Source organism: Polypterus senegalus, chromosome 3 (genome assembly GCF_016835505.1).
Source record: "Polypterus senegalus isolate Bchr_013 chromosome 3, ASM1683550v1, whole genome shotgun sequence".
Taxonomy (NCBI): Eukaryota; Metazoa; Chordata; class Cladistia; order Polypteriformes; family Polypteridae; genus Polypterus; species Polypterus senegalus.
The window spans coordinates 88709749-88725295 of record NC_053156.1 but is presented as its reverse complement, the minus strand read 5'-3'; the positions used below and the strand labels follow the sequence as shown (position 1 = coordinate 88725295).

General features: G+C 37.6%; 1 protein-coding gene across 1 annotated transcript in view; it reads right to left on the bottom strand.

The window, feature by feature from the left end:
- me1 (malic enzyme 1, NADP(+)-dependent, cytosolic) overlaps positions 1-15547 on the bottom strand; it is a 660804-nt gene that overhangs the window by 147147 nt on the left and 498110 nt on the right. The window contains exon 6 of the mRNA XM_039747586.1: positions 9433-9536. Coding sequence (XP_039603520.1) covers positions 9433-9536 — 104 coding nt within the window. The remainder of the gene's footprint in view (positions 1-9432; positions 9537-15547) is intronic.

The window sequence follows — 15547 nt, the reverse complement described above, 5'->3', positions numbered from 1 at the left end:
AATACAGAATGGGTGAAAATTGAAAGTATACCTTATGAGAATGATTTAGGAGTTGTATTGGACTCCTCACTATCAACTTTAAGACAGTGTTCAGTATCCATTAAGACGTCTAGCAGAATGTTAGGTTATATAGCATCATGCGTACAGTACAAGTCAAACGAGGTTCTTCTGAAGCTTTATAACACACTGGTAAGACCTCATCTGGAGTACTGTGTTGGTCTCCAGGCTACAAATAGGAGGCACAAGCACTGGAGAAGGTCCAAAGAAGACTGACCAGGCTGATTCCAGGACTACAGGGGATGGGTTCCAGCCGAGGAAAGATTAAATTAGCTGAGCTGTTTTAGTTTAAGCAAAAGGAGGTTAAGATAAGAAATGATTAAAGTGTTTAAGATTCTGAAGGGAATTAGCTTAGTGGATTGAGACTGTTACTTTAACATGAGTTCATCAAGAACACAGGGATACATCTGGAAACTTTCAAAGGGTAAATTTCACACAAACATTAGGACGTTTTTCTTCACACAGAGAAGCATAGACGTGTGTTATAAGCTGTCAAGTAGTACGGTAGACAGTAGAACTTTAGGGATCTTCAAAACTTAACTTGATGTTATTTTAAAAGAATTAAGAGGATAGGACTGGCAAGATTTTTTGGGCTTAACGGCCTGCTCTCCTCTAAATCTTTATAATGTTCTAAAGTAACCTATACTAATTATTGAATCTGTTTTATCCATCTTAGGGTTATGGGGACTGCAGCCAATTCCAGTAGCATTGAATAAAAAGCAAGAACCAACATTAAATGCAATGGAAGTCAAACACAGGGTACATTCAGAGATGCATTTATACTCACACATACCAAACAAAAGACTTTACTGTTATCCTAAGTGTCACACATTTCAGATGTTAGAAGAAAACCAGAATACCTACGAAAAAAATAATGCAGACATAAGAAAACTAGAAACTGTACCCTGGTTTGGTTTGAATGTAGGACTCAGGATCGTTGGGGCAGCAGCAAAACAAAACACTTCTATACAGAACGAGAATAAACTCTGCCACCTCATGTTTCCTATCAGCTCACCATCTAATGTTAGCACCTTAAGAATAATTACTTTCAAACATATCAACTGTCACACACATGCGATTAGGAAGCAGTCAGAAACCCCAAAGGTGAGTGAAATATCGCGAGATGAAGGATTGTCACGTAGTACTTACCTGAACCTTTTATCCCAATAGGAAAACCAAAGAAAGATAATAGACGCTATTTCCAGGTTTCAAAATGGCTGCCATAATGTCACTTCTGGCGACTCCATTTTTCATCACTTCTGCCTATCACCATGGACATCACTTCCGGTTCCTCCACAATGACGCTGTCACTTCCTGCCAACCAGTTCCTGTTCCCATAATGCCTCCTCTATAAAAATGCCATCTTGTCATATCCACTTGGTCAACTGATACTGATCTACAAGTACTTTTGATCACTTTTGCATCCTTTTGCCCACAGGACAATATACGGGGACAGTCCCCAAAACTTTATCTTTGTGGAGTTTCTTTTCTTTGTTGATAATTTCTACACAACATAGAGTAAAAAATGAGCTATAATGAATGCATCTTTGCATCACAATTAATCAAAATATAAAAAAGTAATTCTTGCCTATTCAAAACATTTTTCTTATTTATTGCAAAATTACTTATGTACTCCATTCATTGCAGATATTTTAACGTAGGTTGCCTTGCAATTTAACCTTATGAATTGGCATGGTGTAAAGCACCCTGACCTACAATAACCAGTTACCTCTACTGCTTTTCAAAGGCTATGATTGTTACATATCATCCAGTAATGTCTACATAGTATTACATCTCTTCCATGTTCAGCTAAGCTCATGGATTCTACCTTTGTCTGATACAGGCTGCACCATACCACAATTGGACCAGATGTCTCTACAGCTGCAGTACTTGATTGAATATAACATACCACCATGTGACACCTCTCTGTCTCCACACCTTAATGTAAAATTGCCTGTATCATCAAACATGGAGTTCTGCTTGATATCAACAAACGTAGCATGTGGTCCTAGCCTGAACCAATATAAAACCCTTTGCTTGGGTTTTGTCATTATTTACAGCTTTTGGGTGATATTTTTTCTCCCAAAGTGAATTTAGCAAGGTTAAAAAATGGAGAAATAGTATAATAAGCAAAACAATCCGAGCTGGTCTATACAGTTGCAGGGATTTCCTGATGATACATTGCCCATTGACTTTATTTTTATTTTTTAGATTTGCTTAGGTTTATGAATCATATTACTATGAATTAGATATATAAAAAACAAAAATTCACTCAAGTAGTACCATATGTTTTTCAGTCCAGTAGTAGTTAGTAGTATACATTTCTAGTCCCATAAATTTCTATTCCACATCAAATCAAATTAATATTTGGGAGTATTCCTCCCTCCTAATTTGGAAAACTATGTGAACAAAAGACAAATTAATAAAAAATAAATAAATAAATAAGAATATAATAAAAGTGCTGTGTTGTTCTGCATAGATTCATTTTCTGTTGTGTCTTCACTGCTGGATTAAGGATGTTATGCTCCTTGCTATGTAAACAGATCGGGTAGTGACAGGGACAGATCCCTTACATCACAGGATCTGTTGGTGTTAGTTGCAGTGTTAGAAGATTGGAAGACACTGTGAGAGAGAAAAAGGATTCAGAGTATTGTGGACTATAATTTTATCTTGGAGAGGCACAGGTTTACAGGGGTTACACTGCTGCCTCACAGCTCAGGTCACATTTTTGGCCACAATAATCAGCCCAGCATAGATGGCAGATGCATTTCTATCGCTCAGAGACACTTAAAAGACCACTTCACCAGTATGATCCACTCAGAACTAATTCATTTTGTCCTTCCTATTTGACTTCAGTGCATATTGCTGAGTCTGACAAAACCACCAAACTCAAGGCAAAGTGAATTCAGTGGTGTTTGCTCATCACTTGTCCCTACTAATGTATATACTGAGGTATCAAAAAGGTAAGTAAAGATCCTTTTTATATCTCAATACAATATTAATCAATTCTTGTGAAGTATAAATAAAAGTAAAACTCTAGACCATTCATAATAGTGAAAAGGAAACTATCACTACAAAGATCAAAAGGTTGGAGTATCCACCTTACATATAGTCACATCATGTGACATCATAACCATGATGAGGATGGTCACATGACTAATTTCAAAATGGCTTTGCGGAAAATAAAAAATAGAATAGTCACAAAAATCATTTTTTTATTTTAACATGAAACATGGAACTAATGTCAAAATTTTAATCTACATGTATAAATCCCCCTAATTAGCAACAATATGTGCAAAAAATATAACCATATTATACCTAGGAGATAGGCTGCCATCAGATGTGGAATGCACTGGCCTGGTTCCATATACAGCTGTAGTGCTAGAAACGTCAATGCCTAAATTTATCTTCTATTTATTTACGTCACCCTGTAACAATGTCTCTCTTTTTGGTTTTGGCAGCTGTTTAGGTGGTTGTTGTTTCAGGAACATATCACAACAGGAGAATGAGAATGCACAACATTGCCATTGTTTAAAGAATAATGGTAAGAAGGCACTGTTGCCAGAGGAAAGTTAAAAGACAAAATATGTTAATTGACTTTGTTTTGTTGTTAGCCATACAACACTCTACCTTTGTTCTCTACCTCATAGTTCTAAGCTTCTGGGTCAGATTTCTCCTTGATCACCAGTATGTACTGCACCTAAAAATAATCAGCTCCCTTTTTTCTAGGACCAGACACCAAGACCAAAATTTTCTCTGAAATGTGCTGAGCCCTAGGACTCAACGTTCTAGAAAAGGTGCAACAGCTGTCTAACCCATAAGGCATTATCAAAAAATGAGAAGAGACCATTCAGTCCATCCAAGTCACTTGGTTATCCCAGTATCTCATTCCATCTTCATGACTCTAAAGTTTGCTCCATATTCCTTTAAATCTTTGCATGAAGCTTACTTCCTAAATATATGTCCCTTTAATTTTAATTTTCAATGTACAGGAAGAACTAAAGCTCATGACTAAAGAAGTTTCATTCAGTAGGACTGCTGTTTACCCTATAGAATACTTGTTGAAGAAAGTTATGTATCCATTTTTATCTATCTATCTATCTATCTATCTATCTATCTATCTATCTATCTATCTATCTATCTATCTATCTATCTATCTATCTATCTGCTGCTTACTACAAAAAGAAAGTAAAGATGTGTATGTCTTGCTTTTGTGAAAATAAAAGCAAAGGAAATGTATTAATCAGATTTCTTCACATACACCACAGAAACAAAATGCTGCATGCTTGCGTGACGTTTTCCTTTGGAAGCTCATATTTCCAATTGCATGAGAACACTGCAAAAGAGGAGCATTTTCTACTTCCCGTCCTCAAGCTCATTCATCAGTGCCAAAAAGCAAATGATATTAAATATATTATTATTTAAATAGGTTTCAATGACCATGATTAATGAACTACACCCCTGTACAGCTGAACCTCTATAAGAAGCTATTTGTAATGATAGCTCAATAATTTTAGCTCTGGACTCCAAGAAGAAAAGAATTCACATTTGGAATATTGTTCATATATCGAATTCAAACCAGTGGGACGTCAGTATGCTTTCGATTATTTAAACATCTGTATCAAACCTTCCACCCACACAGCAAATTACATTTTGGAAGTACAATTCATAAATCCCTTACGTTTTACTAAAATCAAAATAGTGACTACTGAAGATTTATATTTAATTAATAAATGTTTTTTAAAAAATTTTTGATTACAAAACAACAACAAAACAAGACAGATATAGCATTGTCATTAAATTTCTAAATATAAAGCTTCAGGAATCTGAAATGCACCATCAAGATGTTCTGCTTCATTATATACTGAAACAGGGCAGGGCATCCCAATGCTGTGGCAGCCGTCATGTTTATAATAAATTTAACAGATCAAAGGGAAACACAGAGAAGGACACAAAACAATAAAATAAACAAAATGCTTTTCTGCCAGATAAGAGTGGGTGTTCTTTATGTCTCAAGAAAAATATATCCGAGGAAATAAAACATACATGCATATTTTTATTTCATTCTTATTGGTGTTAATTTATGTAGGCTAATACACATCCGCAAACTTTCAAGGTCATTTAAGAGATGTGTTTACCACAAGATTTCTGCCACCTCAGCAAATGTGACCACAGCAAATAAGCTACTGTACCTTTGATGGAGAGCCAGATACAACATGTAATTAGAGGGTAAGTAACTTGCCGCGACTGAAAACTTGGTATCAATGGTGCATACTGTGGCTATTCTTACCATCCACATTTGGAGAGCAGCAAACACACTGCATCAATGTACAGCTTAAATCAGGCTAGAGGTTTAGACTGATCATTCTTAAAAACTAATTTAACTTGTTGAAATAAAAAAAACACAAAACCAAAATGAATTTTACTATTAGATGTTTCTATACTATTTTTGATCTTTTATTCTATGTTGTTGTTGTTTTTTAAGTGTGGGGGTGCTACATCATTATCCCTCTGGCCACTGCATATGAGGCTTTAGAGCTGCACAGTGTGGGGAAAGAGTAGGTCAACACCTCGTCAATACTGGAAAGCTACACAAACCAAGGTGTGAATGCAAACCTGGACTAGCAAGAGATGATTTAGAGCCATGAGCAGGAAAGGTAAAAATAATGTATACAAAATTTATTAAATTCCACAATCCAAACAGAAGGGTCAAAAATGGACAGAGTTCAGTATAGAAAAAGGCAGATAAAGCAGAGGCAAGAAACAGAAATTCCATGATAAGCACAAATACAAAACACTAAATATTAACCTCAAAAGCAAACCCAACTAGAGGCTTTTCAAAAGAGCAAGGTGCACAATTCTAAATTGCAGAATTAGACAAGAGCAACCTACGATGACGGGTAAAGTCAGATGAAAAACTGCACAAGAAAAGAAAGATCTGTTGGAGACCAGGGTGCATCTTGACAGCAATCCTGGAAACCATGACAGTTCCTCACAGGACACACTTTAGCATGCTTCATCTTAAGCTGGCTCCAAGAACATAACAGTGACTTCAGTTTACTCCATTGGCCTTCACATTCCCCCTAATCACAAACCTACTTAGGCACCTTGGGGATATAATGGAATGGGAAGATCAGAATTTGAATGTGTGGCTAAAGAATCTGCAGGAATAGTATGGTGCTGTCAAGTAAGCATGGACTCTAAATTCATGCCTCAATAAGTAAAGGCTGATCCAGAAGATCCAAAAGGATGTCCTAACCAGTAATAGAGAGGTGTACTGAACAAAATGATCACTGAGTGTATCTGTACAGTATCTGGGTGTATATATATACAGTATATACTCTTGCATATAGTAGCCAAGGTATCGGCCAATGGCCAGTTATATTTGTTTAATAGGTTAAGATAAGAAAACAATTATTTTATGTGTTTTTAAATGTTTTCCGTTTTGTTATTGTTGCCTGAAATGCAAATGTCATATCCATCGTCAACATTACCTCTATATCATTTCCTCTGTTCGAGAATGTGTTCTTTTTACATATGATTAGATGCCATAATTGCAGTAACTCCTTGCTAAGTTGGAAACATAAAGTTTCGATCCCAGCAAGGGGAAGCAAAGGTGCATACATCTGATGAGCCCAATTAGGACGAAACATATGTTGTGTACTCCTGTTATTTGACAGGTACTCTATAACATGCCAATTAAATACGTGTAACTGAGAGGGTGTGATGGATATATGCCAACTGGCCAGCTTACCACATACGTTTCCTGGCAGGTGACCACCCAAATTATCAGGTTCAGACCTATTGTCACACACATGCGCATAGGAGGCAGTAAAAGGGCTTAACTGAGGGTAAATTGTCAGTTCGGGGGTTGATGAAGTGCACTAACCTCTAAAGTTCATCAGAAAGGAAGCCCAGCTAAAGTGGTATCAACTTCTTGTCCAGACCATACCCTCCTACTGATCTCACTTCTGGTATTTTCCCACGAATCTGCCTCTTCCTGCTCACCACCTATAAAAGCCTGCACCTTTCCTACCCATTCATTTTTTTTTTTGTTTTTTGTGTCCAGTCGCTAATTTGCTTGTTTTCATCTATACTATGGAAGTTCTCCAACTTCCTGTGTAGGTAGAAGGCTGAAATTTGGCAGGCTTATTCCTTACAGCTTACTTACAAAAGTTAAGCAGGTTTCATTTTGAAATTCTACACGTAACGGTCTTAACGGTCGTTAACCGTCAACAACGTCTGTCATGTTGAACTTTCTTATTTATGGCCCCATCTTCACGAAATTTGGTAGGCGGTTTCCCTGCGCTAACCGAAACCAATGTACGTACTTATTTCGGTGGTATGACGCCACTGTAGGCCGCCATATTGAACTTTCCAACGTCACTAATTCTCCAACTTCCCATGTAGGTAGAAGGCTGAAATTTGGCAGGCTCATTCCTTACAGCTTACTTACAAAAGTTAAGCAGGTTTCATTTCGAAATTCTACGCATAACGGTCATAACGGTCAACAACGTCTGCCATGTTGAACTTTCTTATTTATGGCCTCATCTTCACGAAATTTGGTAGGCGGCTTCCCTGCGCTAACCGAAACCAATGTACGTACTTATTTCGGTGGTATGATGCCACTGTCGGCTGCCATATTGAACTTTTCAATGGTCTTTGTTACTTATGGGCCCATCTTCAAGAAATTTGGTACGCGGGTTCCCAACGCTAACTGAATCCTACTTACGTACATATATACTTCCATAGCCTGCAGCTCGGTCACCGTGTGAGGTGCCGTTGGGTCCCCCATCCCAACGCCTCCCACGTTGTTGGCTGCCTGCCTATATAAGGCCGTCCATCACTCTGGTCTCTACATTCCCTTCCTTGCTTCGCCACGGGATTCACGTCTCCCTGCTGATAACTACAGCCTTTTTATTTAATTCATGGCTTTTCCGTTGTTTTATTGTTCGTTTATTACGATTATAGTTATTGTGTAGGTATTTTAGACTTACTTTACATTGTTCAGGTACCTATTTCCTTTATCATTCCAACCGTATCCCCATTAACATGTCTATCGAGGTGATCACCATCGATCAAAGAACTGTCACTTACCGAGTGGTTTCCATGCCTGGAGATGGCACCTACCTTTTCCATTCTCTTTGTTACATATTGCACGACCATATCAGGCTCACTCTTGATATCAGGAGGAACATTGTGTCTTATGTATTGAATGACTGGGCAGCGCCCCGGTGCCTGAATATCCCTGGAGCCCAGCACTTCCGCCGCTCAAACTGCTTCCCAGCACTCCTCCGTAGACACGCCCCAGTGGGGCGGAAGTGCCGGCTGTGCACCCGGAAGCCGTCCGGGTGTCCCCTGTCGTCTTCCCCCCAGCACTTCCTGGGGTGGCGGAAGTGCTGGGCTCCAGGGTATTCAGGCACCGGGGCGCCGCCTGGAGGTGGCCACGGGTCCCTACAGGGCTGGGCTTCCAAGCCCTTTACCCGAGGCCCCCAACACAACCAGGGCGGACGCCCCCTCGCGGTGTGGAGAAGGCACAAGCCCTCCTCCAGTCCTCCTGATAACATTTGCATATTTGTAGCTAGAGATTCAGCTAGAGATCCACAAAGGGAGAAAATGGGTCACGTATCTAAAAATAGTTTTTTATTCCTAAGTTTTTGACAACCTGCCAGATGTCATCATCAGAGGAAAATGATTAGACATACAAGGTATTCAAACTGTCATGCAGCATCTTAAGCACTTTGAGCTACATTTTTTTGTATGAAAATGTGCTATATAAATAAATGTTGTTGTTGTTGTTCAGCATTGCATTGCGATAGTCAATCGAATGATCGTGCTTCATGGCACTTGCTGCTTCACGGGGACCCAACCCCTGTTGTCAATTGTGTGTTCCAGCCTTGTGGTGCTTCACGGATGATAACTCATCCCTACAAGCTCAGTTGAAATAAATCTGTTTGGAATCTGAATTTATGTTGTTCACTTCCGCTCAATAGTAAAAACAATTAAAGGGAACATATCAGTGCTCAAAAACTTTTTGGATTAGGGATATTTAGCCTGTATTGCACGGTACACCTGTGTTCTATATCATGACATTTTTTGTTCTAGTTAGTGTATTTTGGTCTTATTTTGAGGCATATTCTACTAATAAATCCATGTAAGCATGTGCTGCTGTGACCTATTAGACAAGACAGTTTTAGCCCATAGAGTAAAACTAAACTTTACTGAATTTGGCAGGATACAAATTTATAAACAGGGGTTTGCAACATGGATTCAATTGATTTAATATCTGATATTTTAAGCTTCTGATTTTTTATATTATTTTCTTCATTACAAAGGAATAGAGCAGTTTATGGAATAAGTTGTACAGAAATATACCTGCTTGTCACTGCCTCCATGAATTCCTCCAACAGTTCATCATAATCTTGACCTCGCTGTCTTTTTTGTCGTAATCCAATATATAAGGGATCATTTAAGAGGTCCTGTGAAAAAAAGCAACAAATAAAGTTTAATACAGTTTACTCGCTGGAGATGTTATTTTTGATAATTGGAGTGCATTTTAGAATCTCAAAAAACTGTGAAGTGGCCCAGCATTAATAAGTGCAGGTGTGTGAGAGATTACGTCCTGAAATGGTCCGACAATCTGTTCATGGTGAATTCCAATGGTAGGTTCGTTGCTGTCAGGAAAAGCTCCTGGGCTTTGCAATCTTAGTGTTATATTGAGTGGATTTGGTATGGTTGGCTGCTTGCATAATATTTCAAATATTTCAAAAATTTTATAAGTAAAACCTGAATACCAAACTTCAAATCTAGGTAGGAAAATGAAAATATAAAAACATTATGTACGTGCAGTGTATCCAAATTACCCTTCTCAGCCTACTTAGTATACAGAGGAAGAGACATCTATGGCACTGAATAACTAAAATTATTTGGCAGAACGTATCCAGCCTACACAAGGACAAAAAGATTTTAATTAGACTGAACACACTGTGTAGTTAATTTTCGCTCTGTGTGCCCCATGTTGGCCCACAAAGCACCATTTCATCATCAATAGGCAACCCAGCTGAGGATCTGTCAAGAAAAACAGGATCATTGCGCCATTAAAAGTTCCTTGAGAAATAAAGTAACTGAGACTTACGTTTTAATGCGTAAGCAGGGGGAAAAAACTTACTTTTATTAAGCAGCCCATATTTCTGGTACTCCTGCTGATGAAATTTGCATTATTTTTCTTCACTGCAAAGTTGATCCAGAATGTGAAGTTACAAACCTTAAGCTTCTTACTGCAGATTTCAGCTTTCTTTTCATGCTACTAAGGTATATGCTGTCTAATATTTAATCAGACGATATGTCTCCTTGCCAGAAACCTGCGGTTAGTCACTGTTTTTCTAATTCTTTCCACTACAATTTGTAAGACAAAAGTGGCCCTTATGGTTTAGCCTTTGAAAACCAATGCCACAGATGCAGAAGGATTAAAAAACACTTAGAAATCCACTTCACAGTTCTAATCGGCACAGGAATTTGTCATGTCAAGCTTATGTCTTTAAAACGCGATACTGTAAGAAGGGAAATTCAGTCTGTACTCATTAAATTGGTCACAATATATCATAAAAGTTAGTATAATATAGTCTGCCTTGGCTTATTTTATTGTTAAGAATACTATGAAAGTTCTATACATTCATACTTAAGAGAATTATAGTTAAAATAGTATTAACTAAGAACTGCATCTTTTCAGTATACTGTTTGCCAGGTCTCATGAGAATGAAATGGAACACGAACTTGTAGAAGATTGTAAGCTCAGATTTTAATTGCCATTGTATGAGTAACTTTTTTTATTTTATATTTATTTTATTTTTATATTTTATTTTATTTTAATATTCAAAGATTTACTTTTATCTTATGCTTCTACCGTAATCTGTATTGTTATTATACTTCCGCACTAGTCTATGATTTTTATATAAAGCATCATGTAATTTTACCTTGTGCTAGTGTAACTTTAAATAAAAGACAATGATTGACTTTTTAGTTGTGTAATCTGAAGTAATGCTATAACACCCAGGGAAAGAAGAAAAGTGTGAGCTGTCAACTGATCACCACGTATTGTTGTTCACTCACATGCTCTTGTTCACGAGTAGTTGTAGAACTGACCAATGAATTGGTGTAGCAGATGCTGAATCTTTTCATGGTAGTGAAGAGGAAGATACATTTTCAGGCAAATTTTCAATTAGCTGGTCAGTCCAAATACTCATCCTCACAAATAATCAGAAGGACTAATTCGTGGCCAAAAGAATGATATTATGAAAACAAGCAGAAGGGAAAGTGTGGTGAAGTGATGATATGCAAAATATACCAGTGTTTTATATAAGCTTCAAGGTTGAAATGAATACATTTTGTAAGAAGTTGGTGCTTTTCCCTAAAAGCTCCTTGCCTGAAATCTCAGCTTGGGAGCTGTCTTTATAGAGTACTACCTGTCCTCCATGGCTCCTCTCACGTAGTAGTGAAACAGGACAAACTTTAAAAATGAAAAAAAAAAATTTAAATATAATTGTGGCCAAGCAAAAGGTAGGCACACTCCAATGTCAAACGTTGCCACTGTATCTGATCATATTCAGCTCTGATGGGAGAGCGTCCCCCGCGTGGGGAAAAAAGCACATGGCCATGATATCTCCGGCAGTCAGCAGCTACCCTCTAAAACACACGTAGTTCTGATCTCTCTTTCAAAAATGTCATATATTACATCCTTAACAATTTCTAGATGATAATGTCTGTTGAACAAACAGGTATCTCTAGCTAAGCAGAGGCAAGGTATGCTCTAACATGTGGCGAGAGGTAGACCGACTCGAACGGAGGCTGGCGAGTAAGTGAGGAGGGCCCTCTGCCCTCAGCCTGTCTTTCGGATTCGTGCAAATAAATCGATACCGCAAGCGAACTATCATAGTGCGATCAAAAAAGTCACAAAATCAACCGGAATGTTCAAGCTAATTATAGAACAAATCCTTTAAGTAATTTTCTCGTGGAAAGTTGGTGAAACATATAGACAGACAGATTTTTTGCACCCCATAATATGTGTGTGTGTGTGTATATATATATATATATATATACAGTACATATATAGATGTCAGGTAGATTGGACACTCTGAATTGACCTTGTATGGGTAAGCATAAATATGTATACAAGAGTGTGCCCTGTTATGGACTGGCTCCCACCTCAATCAATCAATCAATCAACATTTATTTATATAGCACATACTCATACAAAAAAATGTAGCTCAAAGTGCTTTACAAAATGAATAGAGAAATAGAAGACACAATAAAAGATAAACATAAGTCAACATTAATTAACATAGAATAAGAGTAAGGTCCGATGGCCAGGGTGGACAGAAAAAACAAAAAAACTCCAAAGGCTGGAGAAAAAATAAAATCTGTAGGGGTTCCAGACCAAGAGACCGCCCAGTCCCCTCTGGGCAATCTACCTAACATAAGTCAAACAGTCCTCTTTGTATTTAGGGTTTTCATGGAAGGACCTGATGATGATGGTCACGTAGACTTCTGGCTTTCAGTCCATCAATGTTGGAGCATCATGATGCTTTGAGTAGGTGGTGGTGGCGCAGGCCGCCACCACAAAGAAACCGGAAAAAGAAACAGAAGAGAGAGTAGGGGTCAGTATGGATTTTGGAGCCACTGTGAATAGTTATTATGAAGAATTGAACATACAGAGTATCAGTATTAAGTTAAAGTGAAGTTATAAAAAGGCCATGTTAAAGTAATGTGTTTTCAGCAGTGTTTTAAAGTGCTCTACTGTATTTGCCTGGCGAATTCCTATTGGCAGGCTATTCCAGATTTTGGGTGCATAACAGCAGAAGGCCGCCTCACCACTTCTTTTAAGTTTAGCTTTTGGAATTATAAGGAGACACTCATTTGAAGATCTAAGGTTACGATTTGGAATATAACGTCAGGCATTCCGATATATAAGATGGAGCGAGATTATTTAAGGCTTTATAAACCATAAGCAGTATTTTAAAGTCAATCCTGAATGACACAGGCAACCAGTGTAGTGACATCAAAACTGGAGAAATGTGTTGGATTTTCTTTTCCCAGTTAGGATTCTAGCAGCTGCATTCTGCACTCGTTGCAAATGATTTATGTCTTTTTTGGGTAGTCCTGAGAGGAGTGCGTTACAGTAATCTAGTCTACTGAAAACAAAAGCGTGAATTAATTTCTCAGCATCTTTCAATGATATAAGAGGTCTAACTTTAGCTATGTTTCTTAAGTGAAAAATGCTGTCCTAGTGGTCTGATGAATATGCGATTTAAAATTCAGATTACAGTCAACAGTTACCCCTAAATTTTTTACTTCCGTCTTAACTTTTAATCCTAGTGCATCAAGTTTATTTCTGATAACCTCATTGAATCCATTATTGCCAATTACTAAAATTTCAGTTTTCTCTTTATTTAGTTTGAGAAAATTACTATTCATCCATTCAGAAATACCAGTAAGACATTGTGTTAGTGTATCGAGAGAGTCGGAGTCATCAGGTGCTATTGATAAGTACAGCTGTGTGTCATCAGCATAGCTGTGGTAGCTCACATTGTAACCTGAGATAATCTGACCTAACGGAAGCATATAGATTGAGAAAAGCAGCGGACCCAGGATAGAGCCTTGTGGAACACCATATCGGATATCATGTGTCTTTGAGATTTGATTACCACAACTCACAAAGAATTTTCTCCCTGCCAGCTAGGATTCAAACCAATTTAAGACACTGCCAGAGAGGCCCACCCATTGACTAAGGCGATTTCTAAGAATATTATGATCAATGGTGTCAAATGCAGCACTCAGATCTAAGAGGATGAGAACAGATAAATGGCCTCTGTCTGCATTTACCCGCAAGTCATTTACTACTTTAACAAGTGCAGTTTCTGTACTGTGATTTGTTCTGAAGCCTGACTGAAATGTATCAAGAATAGCATGTTTATTGAGGTGGTCATTTAACTGCATAATGACTGCCTTCTCTAGAATTTTACTTAAGAAGGGCAGGTTAGAAATGGGTCTAAGGCAGAGGGGTCAAGATTATTTTTCTTGAGCAGGGGTTTAACTACAGCAGTCTTAAGACAGTCTGGGAAGACCCCCATATCTAATGACGAATTAACTATGTCCAGAATATTGTCAATTAGCACGCCTGATACTTCTTTGAAAAACCTGGTTGGTATTGGATCAAGGACGCAGGTGGAGGGTTTCAGTTGAGAGATTATACTATGTAATTCAGGTAAATCTATCCTGGTGACACCTTGGGGTAGGATTCTGCCCTTAACCTGATGCAACCACTATAAGCAGTCCTAGCAATCCTGAAGTAGAATTGGAGGATTTGAAAAATGGATGGATGGTACCTTGAAACACCCACCACATGTAAACAGTACATTATTAATAACATTGTAATTAATAAGATGATTTTTTAATTAGAAAATATTTGTTTTATATAAACCAAAACTCCAAGGAAAATGTACATTTTTCTATACTTATAAGTACAGTGAATATTTAATGTAATAAGTTTGGTAATTGCTAGAATCTACTCCATTATACATGAAATGTGGCAGCATCAATGGAAAGAAAACCTCTGAAGCTCATAATACGATTATGAATAACATTAATCCTCAGAAAAATGTAAAGCATTTTCAATATATTAGAATCCACACTGATCTAACAGCTAACCCAGATGTTTAGGAATATTCACTAAAAGCTTTTGCAGAATACATTCATTGCTGATATACAGTAACGTCATATTAATGCATGTAACATCCATCCATTCATTTTTCTATCCAACCTTTCCTGTATAGGGTGCAGGTTGGCTTCTCCCAACAACACCATCTCAAGACTGTAACCAACCTTAAATGAATACTCACTCAAAATGCATGCCACTGAAATGATTTAGGAAGCCAAAGTGCCCAAAGAAAACCTTCACAGACTCAGACTGCATGTGCAAACTTGACCTACACTGACTAGGCTAGAAATCAGTTGCCAGAAGCTGGGTGGTAGAAGTGCCTACCATTCTGACAATGTGTCCTCCAACCCAAATAATATGGCTCAGACAATCCTATAATCTAATAGGAAATTAAGGTGAGAATGCTTTTAAATTGTATAACCATTAAAGACAAAGGAACCTGGAAGGATGTAGTAAGGAATAACTTTAATGTGATTTAAATTTGAGTGGTGAATTATGGGCCATGCACCAAAGATGCTTGTTCCTATTGTATTTTACTACTATCATCTTTAAATCCTAACTCTGAGCATTTATTTGTTGATTTGATTGTATTATCCACTCTCTTCTTATTTTACAACTCTTTTAATTTGTTAATGACTGTAGACCAGATGTAGCCTGCAATTCTACCATTATAGACTATGTGTTGTAACACTTATTATGAGTACCTGACATGTTTCTTTGTTGTCATGTTGACTCTTTGGTTACTAAAAGAGGACCAATGGAATGTTGTGTGACTTT